The sequence below is a fragment of the Xyrauchen texanus genome, chromosome 24 (genome assembly GCF_025860055.1).
Source record: "Xyrauchen texanus isolate HMW12.3.18 chromosome 24, RBS_HiC_50CHRs, whole genome shotgun sequence".
Classification (NCBI taxonomy): Eukaryota; Metazoa; Chordata; class Actinopteri; order Cypriniformes; family Catostomidae; genus Xyrauchen; species Xyrauchen texanus.
Genome location: NC_068299.1, coordinates 14,855,732 through 14,876,610, shown reverse-complemented (window position 1 = coordinate 14,876,610; position 20,879 = coordinate 14,855,732). Strand labels below are relative to the sequence as shown.

Genomic DNA, 20,879 nt, shown 5'->3' with positions numbered 1-20,879 from the left:
TGGACTTAATATTAAATGTAAAGCAGGCCATGCAAGATACTGTACTGCCCGCTGTTGAAACTGTGGACGAGATGCCTTTCTCTCATTTCATCAATTTCTTTCTTTTTCTGGAAAAAGCAAAACATGGACTGAATCCTTCCAAATCCTTTCAATTAGATGTCAAGTGTGAAATAAGGTGATTAATTTTTCAGCTTTGAGTACATAAGCTGAAGAACACACACACATAACAGCATAGACGTAACAAGAACGCTCACTCGTTGAATGCACATATACATCCAGAACATTCTAACAAATTCACTTATAAACTCTATAGACACTTAAATATTTCTAACACATCACATGACACGCATATCTTAATAAAATAAATAAATGTTACAGTAATACTTCTAAAAGGTGAGCTGTATGGCATCAGTGTGAGGTAGTTCAGACTCAATTCTCAAATGGATCGGCTGTTCCATGCCTAAAATGAACCACATGAGAAGCTTGTTCTTGTTCAGTTACAGTAGCTCAGTCCTCCCAGGTATGTATGTATAGTAGGGCTAAATATCATTGCCACTGTTAAGAGCACTTCCACAAAACATACAAAAAACAACACAATATACAATAATGGCAAAAAATAAAAAATCTTACCCTGCGTTTAGGTAAATAAAACCAATGGGCCAAACCCATTCAGATTCAACAATATTCAGATTCCCACGTAATACTTCAGGTCTATTCAACAGTCTAGCTCGCATTAAAAAAACAAATGTATATTAATCTTTCATCCAATATTGCATAGAGCTCCAAAGTAGTCAAAATCACAAGTTACAACGCACACACGTACTATAACTCAATCCTCAATACAGTAGCTCATGTTCATTTACGTTACGTTCCATAAAGACTTCATTCTGGGGGAGGAGAAACACAAAAAAAGTCAAACTATGTGGGAATAAATTATAAATTAATTTCACTGTTGTACAAAAATAAATTATTAAGTAGCTTAATGACACTAATAGAATATGCTAGAAATGTACCAATGCAGACACTTTTGTCTGTGTTCCATCACTTGGTGTAAAAAAAATAAATAATACAAATTTGATCCACCAGCTTCAAGAATCGATGATCCAAAATTCACAAAACTAACTTGCTCATATTACAAATTGGACTGAATATAAAAGAGAAAGACATTGCTCAATGTTTGTTCCATTAGATATTTTGTATGGGTAAAACACAAATAAAAAATAAAGGTGCTGAAATCCAAGATAATCTAGAACAGGGGTGTCAAACTCAGTTCCTGGAGGGCTGCAGCCCTGCAGGGTATTGTTCCAGCCCTGCTCCAAAATGCCTCCCTGTAATCTTCAAACACTCCTGAAGACCTTGATTAGCTGCTTCAGGTGGGTTAAATTAGACTTAGAGCTAAACACTGCTGGTCTGGCCCTCCAGGAACCAATTTTGACACCCCTGATCTAGAACAATTCAACCAAGGTACGTCAGAATCATACACACAAGAACGTCACATTTCACAGTCAACTAAGAAATTAACAAAATCGGCAAAAATATTCATGAAAAAAAGAAATACAGACTGACAAAATAAATAAATTATACATATAAAAATATTTTTGATGTCATGAGCGATAGTATTGAAATGAAAGTGTGCAAAATGTAAATAAAATGTGTTGCTCACAAATATGGAAAACATGACCAGGAAAAAACTTTGGCAAGTTATGCAACAATGTACTTAAATACAGTTGTGGCCAAAAATATTGGCACCCTTGGTAAATATGAGCAAAGAAAAATCTGTATAGTTTTTCCTCTTGATCTTTCATAAAATCACAAAAATCTAACATTTAATTGAAATAAAACAATTGAAAGAGAGGAAATATATCATTATTAAATAAATATGTTTTCTCCAAAACACAATGGCCACAATTATATGCACTCCTAGAAATTCTAAGTATATTCCCATTCATATTTTAAATTTTTTAGTGCACCTGGGTGACTAGGAACATGAAATTGTTCAGCCATGACTTCCTGTTTTACAGGGGTATATGAATTAATGAATGAATGAATGATCGTTAAATTGATATAGTGCTTTTGTTGCTGACACTACACTCAAAGCACTTTACAAAGTGAACAGGGGACTCTCCTCAAACACTTCCGGTGTGCAACATCAACCTGGATGATGCGACAGCAGCCATAGTGCGCCAGTATGCTCACCAAAGACCAGTTGTTGGTGGAGAGGAGAGAGTAGAATTATTGAGCCGATTATTGGGAGTTCATGATTGATAAGGGCCAATGGGGGGAATTTGGCCAGGACACCAGGGTTTTTAATGACCACAGAGAGTCAGGACCTCTGTTTAACGTCTTTTCCGAAGGACAGTGCCTTTTTATGTATAGTGTCTCCGTCACTATACAAAAGGTTGTTGAGCTTTACAAAATGGGAAGTGGCTATAAGAAAATAGACAAAGTATTGAAAATGCCTAATTCCATCATCAGGGGAGAGTGGAATTAGAGATGAATTACCCAATGCCAACGGTTAAATTTGGTGCAGGATCATTAATGTTGTGGGGCTGTTTTTCTGCCAGAGGTACTGGACATCTTGTTCGGATACATGGCATCCTGGACTCCATCAAATACCAACAGATACATTTTTTTAAAGCTGGCTGCCTTTGCCAGAAAGCTTACAATGAGCCCTGGTTGGATCTTCCAGCAGGACAATTATCCAAAACAAACATCACAATCAACACAAAAATGGTTCCCTGACCACAAAATCAAGGTTCTGTCATGGCCATCCCAGTCCCCTGACCTGAACCCCATAGAACATTTGTGGGGTGAACTGAAAGGAGAGTCCACCAACCTCTGAATTTGAAGGCTCTGTAGAGATTCTGTATGGAGGAATGGTCTCAGATCCCTTGCCATGTGTTCTCCAACCTCATTAGGCATTATAAGAGAAGACGCAGTTTTCTTGGCAAAGGGAGGTTGCAAAAAGTATTGAATAAAAGGGTGCCAATAATTATGGCCAATGGGTTTTGGAGAAAAATATTTATTTAATAATGTATTGATGGAATGTAATAATGTAATGAAATATATTACAAAATATATTTCCCCTGTTTCAATGGTCTTACTTAGATTCACAAAGATTTTTGTGAATATTTTGAATGAAAGATCAGGATAAGCAATGCAGATTTTTTTTTTCACAGCCTTCTTTGCTCAAATTCATCAAGAGTGCTAGTATTTATGGCCACTACTGTAACTCTACTATGCTGATATCAATTTGTGCAACAGGGTTATGTCCATTTGAAAATACTATAATAGTCTTCTAATAGTTTCTAAGGATTTCCATGTCCTGATATGACCAGGGAAAAAAAAAACACTCAAAAATGGAAAATAAATTAATTTGAGAAAATATATTCACAATTCGATCTTTACAGATTACCTTCCGAAATCACTTTACGACAACATGACAAAATACTCTAGTGGTAGCTTATAAAAAGAAGAGATTTGTTAAGAAGCTTCGAATATCTCACTATCACTGGTTAAGCCTGTTAGGGCTTTGCATTGAAAATGTCGCTAAAAAGATTAAACTGTGTAATAATTTACAGCATCTAGAGCAGAACTAAAAAAAAGCCCTACTCGACCCGAAATAAAGAATTAGACTGGCCTAAATCTGATACCATGCCACACAGAGAGAAACTTCAGAGGAAGGTGATAGTCATCTGCAGCAGCTCAGCGGTCCCGCAGAGGCCTCCAAGCTGCTGTCTGTGTCTGAGGCCACAGTGGGCTCTGTGGACATGGAGGAAACGTCATTGATAGAGGAGGATGAGGAGGGCTGGGATGAACCATTGATCACTGCAGCACCTGTGCTATGTGAAACACAACAGTCAGTCAGATTACCTGCACATTATATGCAAATAGAAGGATACAGAAACGTAATGAAAACTCTAATGCAGTCAAGAATGATCGACTTAAATCACAACAATTTACTAGTGAATAAAAAAATTACATAAACAAATTGATCTTTTCTCTTTAAGAGAAACTTACTAACCCAGAGGTGATGGCTGACCTCGGATCACACCGTTCTTCATCCGCTCCTCCCAGTCCAGCACTTCTTTATAAATCAAATCTGACGAGGAAATTCAAAACAGTTACAAAATAATTAAAAAGAGAAACACATAAGAGAGACAGAGAGAGAGAAACTATTAAAGTAGCTGGGGAAGGATAGTATCACCAAACGGAATTGCAAAAATTAACATAGTTTTCAAACAGATTTACAAATACACCCACTGTTGCCTTTGAACAAACAGATAGTCCCGTCCCATACTCAAGCCATTGGTTGAGCCTAAGTTGTTGTGTCGGGCATGCCATGCTGCTTAAATCAATCAATGTTTGAAAGTGCCACAGAGGCACAGTGTATACACTTTTCGGGGGGAAATCAATGTACAAATTATTTATTTACAGTTGTAAGATGGGACAGGAAAAAATGCTTTAGCAAAACAAAATGATGCCCTCTAAGACTGATTTAAGACGGATTTAAATCCGATCACCTCACCCCCGGAGGTGGTTTGAAATGCATTCTAGAGAAAACTTGGTCAAGTGTAAATGCATGCATGTTTGAGCCACATATGTAAACTTTCATCTGCCAAAACAGTGCTACGTCAGCATAGGGAAAATGCAAAATATAAAAGATGTTACAGAGTATTTGCATTGGGCTCACTTCATGCAATAAATGGTAACAAAGAAAGAAACGGATGCAAGGATTTCTTTATTTATTGGATGCATAAGTGTAAAAGGAATGTCCTTTTTTTTTTTATCAGATACAAATCCGATCAGTAAAAACACATGAAGTGACCAAGTGTAAATACCCTCTCAATTAAACTAAAGCCCTAATTTGTGTAACAGTCAAAAGTAAGTTTTTCACAAAATATTTCATCCACAAACAGGCAATGCAGGGATTTTGCAAACACTAAAATGAATCTGTGAATCATTTATTTGATCAGTAATCTATTTACATGAACGCTCTGAACTAACAGATTGCAAAAATTAATCACACTTCCCAACTCTACTAGAGAGAAATTACATTTTAGGGGAGTGTCTGATTAATGTTTATCAGTTTTTGCTGCTACTCGTAGGAAAGTCAATTTTTGCTGGTTGTTTCAAAAACAGATGAGCTAATATCACTCAACTGAAAAATGTAGTTATATATGGATAAAGAACCTTCATGGAAACTGGCAAGCTTTAAGTTCAACAGCACATGCTAATAAATATAAATCTTTATCATTTAAGCAACTGCCATCAGACATTTAAACATGCAGAGGGGTCATTAACACTATTCAATCAGGTGACTCGGCAGCGTGTGTTCAACAACCTTGGGCACTTTCCTTTGCATCGGATTTCAGTCAGTGAACTTTAAATGTAGGAAAACAAAGTGAACAAGCTACCTTTCCACTCCTCCACCGTGTGTTCTCTCTCATCAAGCTGTTTGTCTGTGATCAGGGGAGATGGCTGCAGGGAGCAAGATAGTCAGTCACTGAATCAAAATGTGTTGACTAAATGCTAATCTGAAGACCTTTTAGTCTATGATTGGCTTTTGTGAAACTCTTTTATCAGAGCTTTAGTCTCCAATCATTAAAGGCACCATGAAATCCAAATTGGAGTTTTGGGGCTTTAATGCTCCATTCCATTCAACTTGGAAAGTCAAAATTTCCAACTTCCTACTAGGAAAAGTGCAATTGAAGGCCCTTGAAATCTGACGTCCAACTTGGAGACATTTGAGATGCAGGTGCATGACTTCATGCGAACATGTTGGCACACAGGGAGATGTACAATCTTAATGATCAAGTTTTCCTTTTATTAAAAAGTATCCATTAATGAGCCAAGGCTCCAACATAACATACATGATAATCGTACATCTGTACAACAAATGCTAGTATTGCAGCAATATTTATCCGTTTGGTTGCTAGGAGACATCTCTGGTCACAATAAAACAGCTGCTAAGCTAACAGGAGCATAGCAGTTTTGTTTGCATATATGTCATCTTCCGAGCATCGGGCAATAGAATGCCTTTATTGTCAGATGACTTAAGTCATGTATATGCTAGTAGACTCCTAAAAGGCTTTAAAACCTTTAGCAGATTACCACTTTTATGTCATGCTTTTAAGATGCATTTGTCTTCCGGGAAACAGGCCAAGAATTTTGATGACTCATCTTGTGCTATGAAGGAAATAACTCAACACAAGAAAGAAACTTGTGCTCATCAGAGATTTCATGGTGTCTTTAGCTTCTGCCACTTTTTGAAAAGCTCTCAAGAGTACAAAGGCCTTAATGTTTAACAATGACTTGAAATTACAATGAGCTGGATGCCAGCTTGCATATTTGGCATCAATCTGTGCGAGTCTGTGCATAAGCTTACCGCTTCCACTTCAGCTGGGTCATACCACACATTTATGTAGGGGTGCTGCAGAGCTACATCCACAGAGATTCGTTTGGATGCATCTATCACCAGCATTTTAGACAGCAAATCCCGTGCCTGGCTTGCTGCACAAAAAATTACATCTATTAATTTTTGCCCAAGTGACCTTGACATGTCACCTCAAATCACACTGTAGACTATTCAAGCCACTTTACTTTGAATGCACTCTGAGTGGTGGATTACGTTGTTGGGTAGCTAAAGCATTACCTGTTATTTTTTTTAAGATTATAATATGTGACTGTAAAAGGGAAAGTGTACAAAAATGCTACGGAAAATAATGTCATACGGTTCAATTAAACATTAAGCAGTCGTACCTTTCAGTTTGTTATGTTCAGAATCAGCAGGGAACAGGACGTCTGGGAACAGCTTCTCAAAGCTGTATCCAGTATAGCGTGGTCTGTTCTCAACATAGGTCCTCACAGACTGGTTGAGTTTCATCAGGAACTCTTGGGATGGTGTTCCGAGCTGCTCTATTACTTTGTTCCACTGATCAATATCTTCACACATTAGAGGTTAAGAATAATGTATATAGGCCTATAATTTCTAAAATGAGCCTGACTGCTTACCACAAACATTTTACATTGCATCATTTCATTTTGGAGGTCCATGCCCTAAAAAATCATAGTGTACCATGGAAAATAACGAATGTAATGTAATGTAATAGAGATAATGGATGAACTTGAAATAGATGACCAAAAACTGACAGGTAAGGATACGATCTGTACCTGGAAATAACACACTACCTCTGACCATTTCAGCCATGATACAGCCAACAGACCACACATCAACTGAAAAATTAAATGAAAGTGACATTAGCATGCAGCACAGAGATAAAACAATGAGTAGACAATATGAAAGACAAAATGAAGAGGAAATCAGGTGGCAAAAGTGATGCACGTCATGCAGAATCTGCTATGTCTAGCAGGGAAAGTAAGGCATGTGCGATTTTAGAAATTAGCAAGATGACACAGAGAACAGTCATTAATGTTGGGACATAGATGTAACATAGATATGTTGATCCCAAAACTGAGAACTATAAATAAACCGGAAAAAGGTTGCATAAAGCATTACAGGCCGACCATTTAAACACATGTTGTGACTCACAACAGTGAGAGCGCAAAACCTTCAGATCTAATATAAGTGCTACAGACTCAGTACTTATGACTAACTTTACAATCTGGAACCGTCGCTTTTAGACCCTTGTCATTAAAGTAGGAAGCTGAACAAAATTACTAGAATTGCTGTATGAGTTTCAAAATAAATGGGACCAACTAGGAGATGGCCATTAAGTGAAAAACCTAGGGTCCCAAGGAAGAGGTTCAAAGCCATCCCTTCAACATTGTGGTGTTAACAAAATGTAAAATCAAACGTTCTTGAATTAGCCAGAAATTTGCCAAGAATGTTCAAAGCACTGATTGAAATAGATGATGGAGTGAAATATACCAACAAAAAGAAAGAGCTATGATGTCAGCCATAGCCAAACATAACTGACTACTGCATGATGAACCCATAGCATGAAACAACAATAAAAACACACTGATGCCAAACATGAGAGGGAATAAAGTACATCTAGCGCAGCATGTGAAGCATGCCTCTTCTTTGTGAACACAATTACGTTTTTTCGAAATGACATCAGACAATCCAGGGGTCATTGATGTATTTTCATTCGTACACCTCAAGGATACAGTCCCTCCCCGGAAAAAGGATTTTGTGACGGACCATTTCTGCCAAAATGCAGCCCACAGACCAAATGTCCACTAAGCGTGTTCAGCAGAGGAAAAAAGAGAAAACATTTAAGCAGGAAGTCAGGGGGTGTTAGTATTTTTGTACTAATGCATAAGTGCTTCTTTTATTTATAACAGTTTATATAAAAAACTAATCAATGAGAAAACCACCAAGCCATGCACAACTCATCACAAAAGAAACATGCTTCACCTTTGACTAAAAGATATATTTACATGGACACTTTTTTTTTTATTATTTGGAATTAAGTCATTCTGATTAATAATTCAGAACCTACTGTTTAAGGCCATTTCAGAGATTGACCGGCTAGCTAACCCTTTACCAGTGCTACTGTTCTTCCTTTTAAAACAGCAACTTTACTGTAATATTCTTTTAATGCAGGCCCTGAATAGGAGAAGGTGAGCACATTATGCTTTGTTCCATGTTGCTTTCATTTACAAAGCAGCACAATATGCCCTTCCTTCTAGTATTACTATTCCTAATTATAAAATTCCTTTTATTCCTATTTGTATAATTATTATCAAATGCTACTTCCTCATCAGGAGTGAACATGCACAGAAAGTCACAATATGATCTAGTGTTTACATGGCTGATATTATTTGGACTGGGCTACTAGTCCAATTAAAAATGTATTATTAGGGTCCATGTAAACACAGCTAAAGAAAGTTGTAGTCAAATAAACAAAGAGAATTCCAAACTAATCAAAACCCTCCACAATTTTTGATGCTGAAACTAAAAAGCAGTTAGTGTATGGAAAGCATCAGAGGAGCCTATAAAAGCGTGAAATGAAACCTGCAACAATTTGCCGTAAATCATGCGTAGGATGTACCAACTAGGCATTCTGCAGCCTGTCAGCAGTACTGACCATTTGCTTGATATCCCATTCCAAGGATGACTTCAGGGGCTCTGTAGTAACGAGTCACCACATATGGTGTCATCAGCAAACCCATGGCGGCTGTCCTCGCCAGACCAAAATCCAAGATCTTCAGGGTGCAGTCTGACTTCACTACAATGTTGCTAGGCTTCAGATCCTAAAGAAGCATGGAACAGAACAATATCATATAATAGTCAGTTATAATAATAACAATAGTCAGTTCTGCAGTCAACAAATTATTCATCTTTTACAGCATTTGTTTAAATTACACTATTTTAAACACATGAATAGTGAGTCAGCTGCATTTAAGACACGGGTAACATTTCTGGGTGAATGTAAATGACAAAAATGTGGGGAATCTAAAGAATGAGATTATCATAAATACCGAAACCCCAATAATAATTGTTGATATAACTATCATCAGCTGTTTTAAACTGTGTGGGTTTAAGAAAGGATTTTAGCTGTCAGCTACAGCAGTTATTATTTTTGGTTTCAATTAAGGCACAGTCTAATTATAAATTCTATATTGCACAGATCAATGTGCAGTTTAATACACGTGTGCAATAGGAACTTGTGCATGCCAGTGTCATAAAATAACTACACATTAAGGGACATTATTTGCCCTTGGATTTGACTGCACACTGTTCATATTGTGTAAAACCTTTAGAATTTGTTGTGTAACCTGTACTTTTGTCTATAATTTTGTCCATTCATTGTAATTGATACAGTCCATATTTTGCATGATGTTTATAATGTTGACTTTTTCCCTTATTGTCCCATATTTATATTTGGTATGCTCTTTGTACTGTACAGTGATGATTGTCTGGTGGATAATACACCCCAATTTCCCACATGGGATTAAAAAAAATACCAATCAATATACAGTAGTTCCATGAGCTAAACTGTATAAAAAGTAATGTCCTGTGTTCTATTTTCATTGTTGAATAAATATGTCTTGCCACCTCTTTAACCTTGAACAAAAATTACTTAGATGACTGGATCAATCTAAGATTATGGATCTGAGTGACACTATTTGCATTCATGTAACGCTTGATTATCCACAGTTATGGATTAAATTACCATATTGGATGTGCAAAGGTTGCTCTTAATGCAAAATGACCTTGTACAATAAGATTCACTGTTATACAGATGCAGTTACATAAAGGTCTGTCATCACATCTGATCGAAAAAAGAAAAAAAAATGTATTGTGTGAAACAGAGGTAAAGTCAAAGTGATCCAGAACCAGAGGAGTGCGATGTTTACTGAGGATAACTTGATCGCTTTCCTCCTTTCCCCTCAACACGTCCCTGACTCAACAGCGCAATGCAGTCCACAGCAGCAGCTGCAGGCAGGAAGAGGTCTGGATTTTTGTAATCAGCCCATGGAGATGAAACCCCTCCCCCTCCCTCACCTTAACTGATTATTAAGCTTTTCGCTGTCAGTGCAACCTTGGCTGCGAATGGCAGTGTTTTTGTTTAGGCAGAGAGGCTGTAGGCTAAAGAGCACAGACCCTGTGGATGATTCCTGCCGAGTGGAGGTGTTTTATTCCGCACAGCATCTGATACAGCAGATAGGACAGCCGCTCGTGGTCCAGCTCCATCTGAATGACTTGGCAGAGGTTGGCATCCATCAGCTCCATTACTAGGTAACTGTCGTTGGGGAAGGGGCGGGGCCAAAAGAGGGTGTGAATGGGGGGTAAGAGAGAGCAGAGAAAGGGGAGGGGGTGGGGGATGTGGGGGGCTTTCAGCTGGGGTCTGACTTTTTTCACTGAATGATATAAATACATAAGCTGGTTCCTCTATATTTATTCTTTACTATTTCAAGAGTACTCACACATCTTGGAATTCTTCTAATGTTTTTTGGGGTGTAAAAACATTTAAGAGGCCAATGATCTGGGAATGCAAATAAGACAGAAGCATTAGTGGGCTTGTGCCTTACATGATGTGTGATTAGTAAGTTTCCCACCGTATGCAACATGTTATGATCTATTTTGGACACTTACATTTTTATGGTTGACACACTTCATGAGCACCAGCTCTCTGTATGCACGCTTGGCATGAGTTTGATTCTGAAAAGGACGGCTGAGTTTCTTTATAGCCACATTTCGTTCAAGGCTGTGGTCATATGCAGAGCTAAAAGAGAAAAGGATGTCAACAGATGAAAAGATGTGACGACTGTGTAATGTCCTTGATTTGAGTAGGATACTTGGAATCCGAACATACCAGACTATTCCCTGAGCACCTGAGCCAATGGGTCTTAGATTCTGATACCGCTTCAACACTGTGAATGTTGAATCACCAACATCTACACTGTAGAATTCCTTTTCACGCTTATTTTTGTTCATGGTGAAGTTGATAACTGAGCATCCAAATGAGGCAGAATTTAATGAACCTAGACCACAAACAACAGAACAAAGGGCAAACAAATAAATCTAAATTTACTTTAACACTACAAGATGATGTATCCAATTTGTGTGATCACTCCAGCCTAAAACATCATTAAAGATGGTGCAGCAGTATCTTTTTGCCTGACACAGCATAATAATGTGAAACGACAGCCCAGAGTGGTCCAGAGCATCTTTTTGGCTCTGGGCTTTAGCTCTGTGCCATGAAAAAAGAAAGTAAATAGAGCATACAGCTGTTAGAAACACACACACAAACACACACACATTAAAAGAGAAGTCATACGCCAAGCATAAAGAGTAGGGCAGCATCCTAATGGCTCTTAACCCGAGTAAATAAAAAAGAAAAAGCAGTACTAAACCATGACGCAGTTCCAAAGGAAACATTGTTATAGCAAATGGCATCATATCAGGCACAGTATTATTCTGACATGTCATACAGAACAGAAAAAGTAACAAATTGCAGTGATCAGAGGAAGAAGCACCAAATATGTCTAAACATGAATGATAGAACAAATGGTAGTTTGGATCCAGAGAGAGACTTTAGGAGAAATTTGGGCAAGATCTGATTCATAAGCAACTCTAGATCAGGAGCATGTGATTGTAATATTATATGGTAGAGAGTGTGTGCAGTCAAGCAAGTTAAAAACTTGATTAAACCCTTATTTGATATAAATCCAATTTTTATAAATCCAATGATTTAAACAATTACGTATGATTATTAATACTTTTGTAGAATCAGCCATGCACTCAATCAAACCTGTTAATTGAGTGACATAATTTCTAAATCAGATCTATGGCTGAGGTGTTTTCTTCTAAAAATTATTTTTATCATGTAGTTTTAACATTAATTGGAGAAACATCTTAATTTCAGTAAATCTTTTCTTCTGTCAGTGCAAGAAAGGTTGCTTCACAACTTAAAAAATAAATAAAACTGATTTCAAAGCAAATTGTCAATTTCAAACCACAAATCCAAATAAATAGTACAGTATATTGACTAGATTCAATTCATTCGATTGAACTTGGAATCTCTATGTGCTCTCAATATAACACGTTTCTAAATCAGATGTGATAAACTTTTAGAACGTGTTTAAGGGATAGTTCACCCAAAATCGAAAATTATCTCATAATTTAATCACCTTGATGCTGTCCCAGATGTGCATGACTTTATTTCTTCTGTAGAAAATAAATTATGATTTTTAGAATATGTCAGCTCAGTTGGTCCATACGATGCAAGTGAATGGTGGCCAGACATTTGAATCTCCAAAAAGCACATGAAGGTAGCATAAACATAATCCATCTAACTCCAGGAGTTAAATTCATGCCTTCAGAAGTGATATGATAAGTAAGGGGGAGAAACAGATCAATATTTAATCCTTTTTTTACAAAACTTTGACCAGACGCAATCAGCGATTTTCGATATGCACGAAGAATGCGAATCACCAAAAGATGAAGCATGTTGAAGCGAAAGTGAAAAAGGAGACTGATAGTAAAAAAGTACTTAAATATGTTTCTTAACCACACATATACTATCGCTTCTGAATACGGATTTAACATGGATTAGTTTTATGCTGCCTTTATGTGACTTTTGGAAAACCAAAGTTCTGGCCACAATTCACTTGCATTGTGTGGACCAACAGAGCTGAAATATTCTTCTAAAAATCGTCATTTGGGATCTGCAGAAGAAAGACAGTCATTCACATCTACGATGGCATGAGGGTGAGTAAATGATGAGAGAATTTTCATTTTTCTGGGTGAATTATGTCTTTAATATCAGTAATCATTGGAGGTCATATTTAGTTATTTTTATTTAAAAAATAATTGCCTCAGTTTTACTCAACTAACAACAGCTATTAAGCTGCCTGCAGCCAATTCATTTAGAAGAAACATTTAAAATATTATACACGTTGGGTCATTTAGGATTCATACTGTATATAGGCTACTCAAGATAAATTAAACAGTAAAGGAATACATTAGACATAATCGTATGTATGCAAGTAAATAACCTGAATTAAACTACACCCTTTCGCCTAGTCTTTGACAGTTATTAGCAAGCGTTGTATACAGGCTGCAACAGAAACAAACCATAGCTAATTCAAGTCAAATTCATCTGTTATAGATCATTTAAATAAAACGTTCCTGGTCAAATTCTTTCCAGAACACACATAAAGTATAGTTGCTGTGCAGCTTGTCAAATTACATTGTTACCAATCTCCCGTAACCTAGTACATTTATTAGTCGCTACATTTCAAAGACACATAGTGTTCTCAACATTCCAAACAGCGACATTGTTACATTAACGATTCAACGAAAACAAAATTAGCTGTGATGTATGCAGACACCCTCCCCCAAGGCGAAACAATACCGCGCTTTAAAACCACCTTTATAACGCTCGCTTACCTGCTGCGATTGAAATATCAGCAACGCTCCCTGTATCCTAAATGCCAATTTAATTGCAAGACCCTTCAGAAAGCATGTGGTCAAGGCTCTATCGTTTATTAATAGCGCTTATTCTGTCGGTGGTTTCGAAAACATGACCTCACCGTAGTGAAAGCGCTTTCTGCACTGGCAGCAGGCCTCGCGTGCGCTGCAGACGACATGAACTGTACGTCACCAAGCCCCCACGCGCTTCCGTGCCTTCATCACACCGGCCTATTCATTGATATTACATAAAGAATGATCTATCCATCTATACATACATTATGTATGTATGTATATCTGTCTGTCTGTTTGTCTGTCTGTCTGTCTGTCTGTCTGTCTATCTATCTGTCAATCTATCTATCTATCTATCTATCTAGTCTATCTGTCCGTCTATATATGGTTTGTCTGTCTGTCTATCTATATGGTTTGTCTGATCTGATCTAGTTTCTAATAAAATAACATATTTAGCCTACCACAGATTGTTACAACAATAAATGTGTGTCATCTATTTTAAAAGCAAAACATATTTTATTAAACACAATTGAAGAAGAGTCTGAAATCATATTTGAAAGAGATCTCATATTAATTTGTAATTGCTACAGCACATATCAAGAAATTCACCTGCTACAATCACTATGTATGTATATATGTAGTGTATATAATGTATATATATATATATATATATATATATATATATATATATATATATATATAAGGTTAGGGTACAATGGGGCTAATGGCTCCTTTGGGTAAAAGGCTCCTTACACTAAATAATAACAACAACTACCACAGGACTTTCATTTGGTCCTGTTTGCCACTATACACTGCAAAATATTCCTGTGCCATGAGATATTTGCGTGTGGTGTCTAAAGGTTGATTTTGAGGCAAATTTATGTATATACTGAATATCCTGGAAATTATCACTTTTTTTCCCAGACAAAATTATTTGTCATTTTAAATTTTTTGAAAGGTAATTAAATCAAAAATTGTTCATTAACTGTCCAAAAGTGAAAAGATAGGATTTGGGGCGAATAGATTTGTTATGAAGAATGTTCAAAGTGGGCTCACATCCATTCAAAATGGAGATTCATTAGTTTATAGAATACTTGAGATGTAATGAAATGTCAAATGTGACTGAACTAAAAAGAAAAGGTACACCATTTTCTGAAGTGGTTATTCTGAATAAGCATTATCTTAATTTGTTTCTCAAAAAGGCATCTTGCTGTCTTAAAAGTATTTGCATAAGTTGACAAATTGCACCCTATAACTATAGACCATATTCACTGTAGTGCCTCTGATTTTTAATGGGAATGTCAAGGAGGCTATGAGGGATAGACATAAAGTTGCACTCAATAATCTTTTTCTCATTACAAAAGTTTAACTCCTAAAGACATTAATTTTAAATTTGCAATATATGTTGTAAATCATGGCCACTCACATTAAAATGAGGACTCCAGGTATATCAGTAACCTTATAAAAGCTGTTTTCTTCTACATGGAGAGCGTCCGCACATGGGGGCTGCCATGCTAGAACCACATGACCATCCAAATACTACTTGCTTAATCTCTGTAACTGCCTGTTATTTTAAACTTTCACTCATTGATTAAACTAATCATGGCTGCTGTGAATAATACATTTCCACAATGCTTCTGAAACTGAAAACTTGTGATTTTAAATTATGCTGCATCCAAGCCGCTAGGTGTCAGTGTAAGTCCACGTTGACACAAAGACAAACGTTACTGAGTGCACCTTTAACGTCTCTTCAATTTCACGCGTGGTATAAAGCTGTAAAAAGCTCCATGATCACGTTTCATGAGTTTTTTATCTACTGACTGTACTTAGAAATATATTTTTTAAATGTTAAGTCTGCAGAACGATCCAAAAACACTTAAACTACAGCACAGTCCATTGAACTGACTGTGCATTTATCCCTCACAGCCTCGATGTCATTCCTATTAAAACTTAAAAGATGGCGCTAGCGTGAATAAGGTCTATTGCTCTGCTAACTACACTATACCCCCTGGGCCCACTCAACACCTTTTTATTTTTAAATAATTTTATTCAAAACAGATTTCTGTTTTCATTTATTTTCTTACAAATTATGTTACTCAATCAATATTCAATCAAAATAAATAAATAAATATATAAATATATATTAATACATTTTGCCCAGAAAAAAAAGCACATTTACCTTAAGATGTTCCTTTAGCCTTGTTGTACATATATTTGTTGTACACATATATGTTGTTTATATATTTACATTATACATATTTAGGCCTAGCCTATACATTATTACATATTTGCAGTAGGCCTATATATAAATCCGGACATCAATCCATGCCTTTACACAACTTGAGGGAAAAATGTTCAAAGACTTCCTTATCCTCTCCTGTCACCGCTCGTTAATCAAATTGAGCTCTTAGCTGTAGTCTAAGAATAGTTCCATAATTTGCTAAAAGTTTCGAGGCCCACAAACATCAATTGCTCCATCGCGAGTAGGCATGGATGTAGTTTACCAGTAAATGCGTTTTTAAATGGTCGTACAGTGCTATGCTGGAACAGAGACTGTGAATCGTTGAGTCACTTGCGGCGCTTGGTAACAGAAGGTTAACGCAACATGTAGTGAGTGATCCACAGGATTAAAGTGTGCATACGGGCTGAAGGCATCATAGGGAGATCGGGACTTTAAGACATCGAATGCTAGAAGGTGAAACGTTTATATTTTTAAGTTGATAAGCTTAGATAGGTAGATCACATTTATTAGTTAGAAATTGTGCATTTTTTTTTATACCTTACTTGATTTAAAATCCATGTTTTCGTATGTTATAGAATCTAGGAGATGCAACATAGTCTATTTGTAATTAATTAAGGCCATGACTTGGTCAGCTGTATTGCCTTATGCTATTACTGTAAAAAGCTACAGTGCTGAGCTGTGATTGGTGTTCTCTACTCTGTATTGTATGTAGGCTATATCTCTTACCTTGTATTTAGCCAGGGATGTTTTGGGACTTTTCAATTAATAATACAGAATGTCAAAGAAATAGAATGGAAAGAAAATTCACTTTTATTCTACTTATACTTCTGAATTTGAATATTTGGTCAGTCCTTGAAGGACATATACAATTAGAGAGGGTTTAGGGTTTTTTTCTCTGTCTTAGTCCACTTGGGAGATTGCATGTCTAAACTATATCAATCATCCAAGATACGCTAATCTAAAAGGGTTATACATTTTTCTCGATTAATATAAGAAAAGCTTAGAGACACTGTCCCCAAAACACATTTGTTTGTTACTGTACGTTTATTTCACTAACTCGTAGTGTCACTTGATTGAACTTAAAATCCTTTCTTCCAATTCTGCTTGTAATATTCTCAATTGGTATTGGCTTTTATTACTCTTATTCGCTTTGTGTAACAATCTTAATGAATTAATGTGAATGTAAATGTAAGCTGCAAAAACTGCTACTAATAATGCACAATTCACTTTTTTTTAATCACTTTTAAAAATACTATAGTATCTTGCTGTTATAATTTTATAAAAAGTTATAATAAAATGTTAGTCCTTGTCATAATTGTTGTCAGTCTTTAATATGTTGCAGATGTATAATGTTATAAGCAATTTATAAAACATATTAGTATTTAATATTTCGAGAAATTTTGTTGATTTAAGCTGTTCTACATAGTTTTTAGCATTCGTATGCTTGCAATAACAGAGACAAAATTAAGCATGGCATTTTTGTCAATCCACAAAAAGAAACTATAGACGTCCCGCATCCACGATGTGTACACAACCTCGGTTAGCCCTCTTTGCAGCACAAGCTCATTATTGCAATTGTACATTTCTTGGTCTAGCCCAAACATTTGTGCTTCTGTCTGATCTATGTTGAGACAGAGAACAAACTAAGATATCCATAATTAACTAATTTAATATATTCTAATATTAGATTCTTGCATTTAACTTGCTTAGTTTGTTTTATGTACATTGGTGTTAAGTCAGTCTGTTAACACCTAGGTTGTGTAATTAACTAGATTGTGTAATCTCCTGTAAAAAAATTGACACACACACACACACACACACACACACACACACACACACACACACACACACACACACACACACCTGATCTGGTTTAATATAGCAAGCCTAAAGTGAGCCAAACAACAATAGGCTGAACAAGGATTTGAAGTCCAATAGAACGGTTTATTTTTGACTCATCTTTGATGCATCTAACATTATCACACAGTCTTATGCATCGCCACTATTCACATTTTATATATTTTTGACAGCATTAAGGATTAAGTTCCCTCTAGTCATATTGAACTCTCCATCTCAATTTTCAAATAGACCTTTGTAGATTAAATATACTGTATGTAGCTTGTTGTCTGTGGCACAGTTAGAGAAAGAATACTGCAGCAGTAAATTAGGAACATCAGCATGATTTATAATAACTGTCATATAGATATTTGAACTTAATTTTCTTGTTTTTTTTGCATATGTTTTGAAAATATTTTTGCCGTTTGTGCATTCAATTTGTCAATGCAGCATTTTATCTTAAAATGTTGAAATCTCTCTTTTGATTGATAAGAGTGTGATTGAAAATATATATAGAGAGAGAGAGCTGTGCCTCTAAGTCTCGATGCCTCATACTGTATGACTCGATGACATCGTACTGTAGGTGACATCTCTTGGCACATTTATTTGAGAAGTCACTGGGTGTACCTTGGCTATTGTTCAAATCCTGACACTTCCTTGTGGACATCTGATTATGTCCCACTTCTCATGCCAGATTACATTGTTTTTATTCTGTTCTACTGTTTTTTTTTAAATATATAAATATTCACTTAAACCACATTATTATTTAATGAGTTGACAATGTGACTTATGTAACTGATCCTGAAAAGTTATTTTACTTCATTAGTTTGGATTTATCCTGTAAATATGAAAATAGCGAGCAATACCTCATTATATACACTTCTATCTAATAGTAAAGCTAAAGATATATATGGTTGTGATACAGCTTTTTTAAAACAACACAAGACATCTATTATGATACCTCTAGCGATGATTATAAACAAGTCTTTTAATGAAAATATCTTTCCCAGTGTGCTTAAATATGCCATTGTCACCCCTGTGCATAAATCTGGAGATACCCAAGTGGTCTCTAAATACCGACCCATCAGTATTCTCCCAGCTGCATCAAAGGTTATTGAAAAGGTTGTGGCAGAACAACTAATAGCACATCTGAACTCTAAGTCTTTTTTCCATCCGATGCAATTTGGTTTCAGGAAAAAACATTCCACTGAAACTGCATGCTGTTACTTCCTTGAGGAAATTAAAATTAGCTTAGATCAAGGAGGAGTGCTGGGAGCAGTCTTCTTAGATTTACGCAAAGCCTTTGATACAGTTAACCATGAGGTACTGATACACAAACTGGGCAAATACGATATTTCAACAAATGTCCAAAATTGGATAAAATCTTACTTGATAAATCGAAAACAATGTGTGCAAATAAATGGAACATTGTCAACATCTCTTCACTCCACTGTGGGAGTACCACAAGGATCAATTTTAGGGCCTCTGTTGTTTTGCTTATATATTAATGACCTGCCTTTGGTCTGCAAGGGCATAAACATTGTTATGTATGCTGATGACACAGTTTTATATACCCATGGGAGAAGTGCAACAGAAGTAGCCGAAAAGTTATCAAGTGTTATGAGCAAGGTCAGTGACTGGTTATATGACTCATGCCTCACATTAAATGTTGAGAAAACTGTAACTATGTTTTTCACAAACCGGTCTAAAATTAATATTTATCCGGAAATTTTATTAAGTGGCCAATATATAAAACATGTAGATACATTTAAATATCTGGGGGTAACTTTAGATTCGACACTTAGTTTTAAAGGTCATGTTAAAAATATGTGCAATAAATTGAAATTTAATTTAGTAAATTATAGATACATAAGAAACTCTCTCACTACTGTTGCATCCAGTACATATCTGAATGCAATGATCATTTCCCACCTTTTGTACTGTATTACATCCTGGTCTCAAGCATGTAAGACAGTCATAAAACCCATAGAATCCCTGTATAAAAACTGCCTCAAGATTCATGATAAAAAAACATGTCATTATCATCACTGTCATATACTGGTCAAATATGATCTACTTAGTCTTGATAATCTAATAAAACACTCAAATGTGTCTTTGATTCATAAAATCATATATAGTGCTACTGCTCCCCCTCTGAAAAAGTTTGAAACACTTTGCTCCGAAAAAACAGTGCGAACAACTAGAAGTGTCACAAGGGGGGAGTGTAGCATCCCACAACGTAAAACACAATTTGGGAGCTCCTCCTTCTCATGTGTGGCCATGAGACAGTGGAATACCCTTCCCACGGAACATATCTTATGCACAGATTTTCACACTTTTTCGGGCTTGACAAAAAGTTGGTTGCTAAGTAAGCAAGTTTGCACACATCGTTAAGATAGTGTGTGTGTGTGTGTGTGTGTGTGTGTGTGTGTGTGAGTTAGTGAGTAAGTGAGTGTGTGCGTGTTTTTGTGATTTACGAGGACAATTTTGTAAGTTACAAATTAGTAATTACAAGGGTATTATGCTATAAATGTGATTTATGAGGACATTTCTAGTGTCCCCATAATTCAAATCGCTTAAAAATCATACTAAACAATGTTTTATTGAAAATGTAAAAATGCAGAAGGTTTTCTGTGAGGGTTAGGTTTAGGGGTTGTGTTAGGTTTAGAGGATAGAATCTATAGTTTGTACAGTATAAAAGTCATTATGTCTATGGAAAGTCCTCATAATGATAGGTAGACCAACATGTGTGTGTGTGTGTGTGTGTGTGTGTGTGTGTGTGTGTGTGTGTGTGTGTGTGTGTTGTGTTTGAATGAGTGTCTAGAGTTGTATTGTGCTATAATGTGCTTAAAATGCTGCTAAAATGTTTGTGTGTTTGTTGGGGAGGGGTGAAACAAAGAG

At 36.1% G+C, this 20,879-nt stretch overlaps 1 protein-coding gene across 3 annotated transcripts; it reads right to left on the bottom strand.

Moving 5' to 3' along the window:
- Positions 1-133: 133 nt before the first annotated feature.
- LOC127617706 (mitogen-activated protein kinase 8B) lies at positions 134-14,052 on the bottom strand. Of its 3 annotated transcripts, none has more exons than XM_052089763.1 (12): positions 14,011-14,052; positions 11,289-11,457; positions 11,069-11,198; positions 10,900-10,958; positions 10,577-10,715; positions 9,057-9,222; positions 8,134-8,205; positions 6,763-6,945; positions 6,389-6,513; positions 5,418-5,481; positions 4,025-4,102; positions 134-3,837 (listed from the first exon to the last, which is right to left on the bottom strand). In XM_052089763.1, exons 2-12 carry the CDS (start codon positions 11,408-11,410, stop codon positions 3,692-3,694), a joined length of 1,284 nt encoding a protein of 427 aa, XP_051945723.1. In that variant the 5' UTR covers positions 11,411-11,457; positions 14,011-14,052; the 3' UTR covers positions 134-3,691. The 3 variants fall into 3 exon arrangements, with proteins under 3 accessions (XP_051945723.1, XP_051945722.1, XP_051945721.1); XM_052089762.1 differs by lacking the exon at positions 8,134-8,205 and adding an exon at positions 7,165-7,236; XM_052089761.1 differs by having other exon boundaries at positions 13,868-14,012.
- Between the last annotated feature and the right edge of the window lie 6,827 nt (positions 14,053-20,879).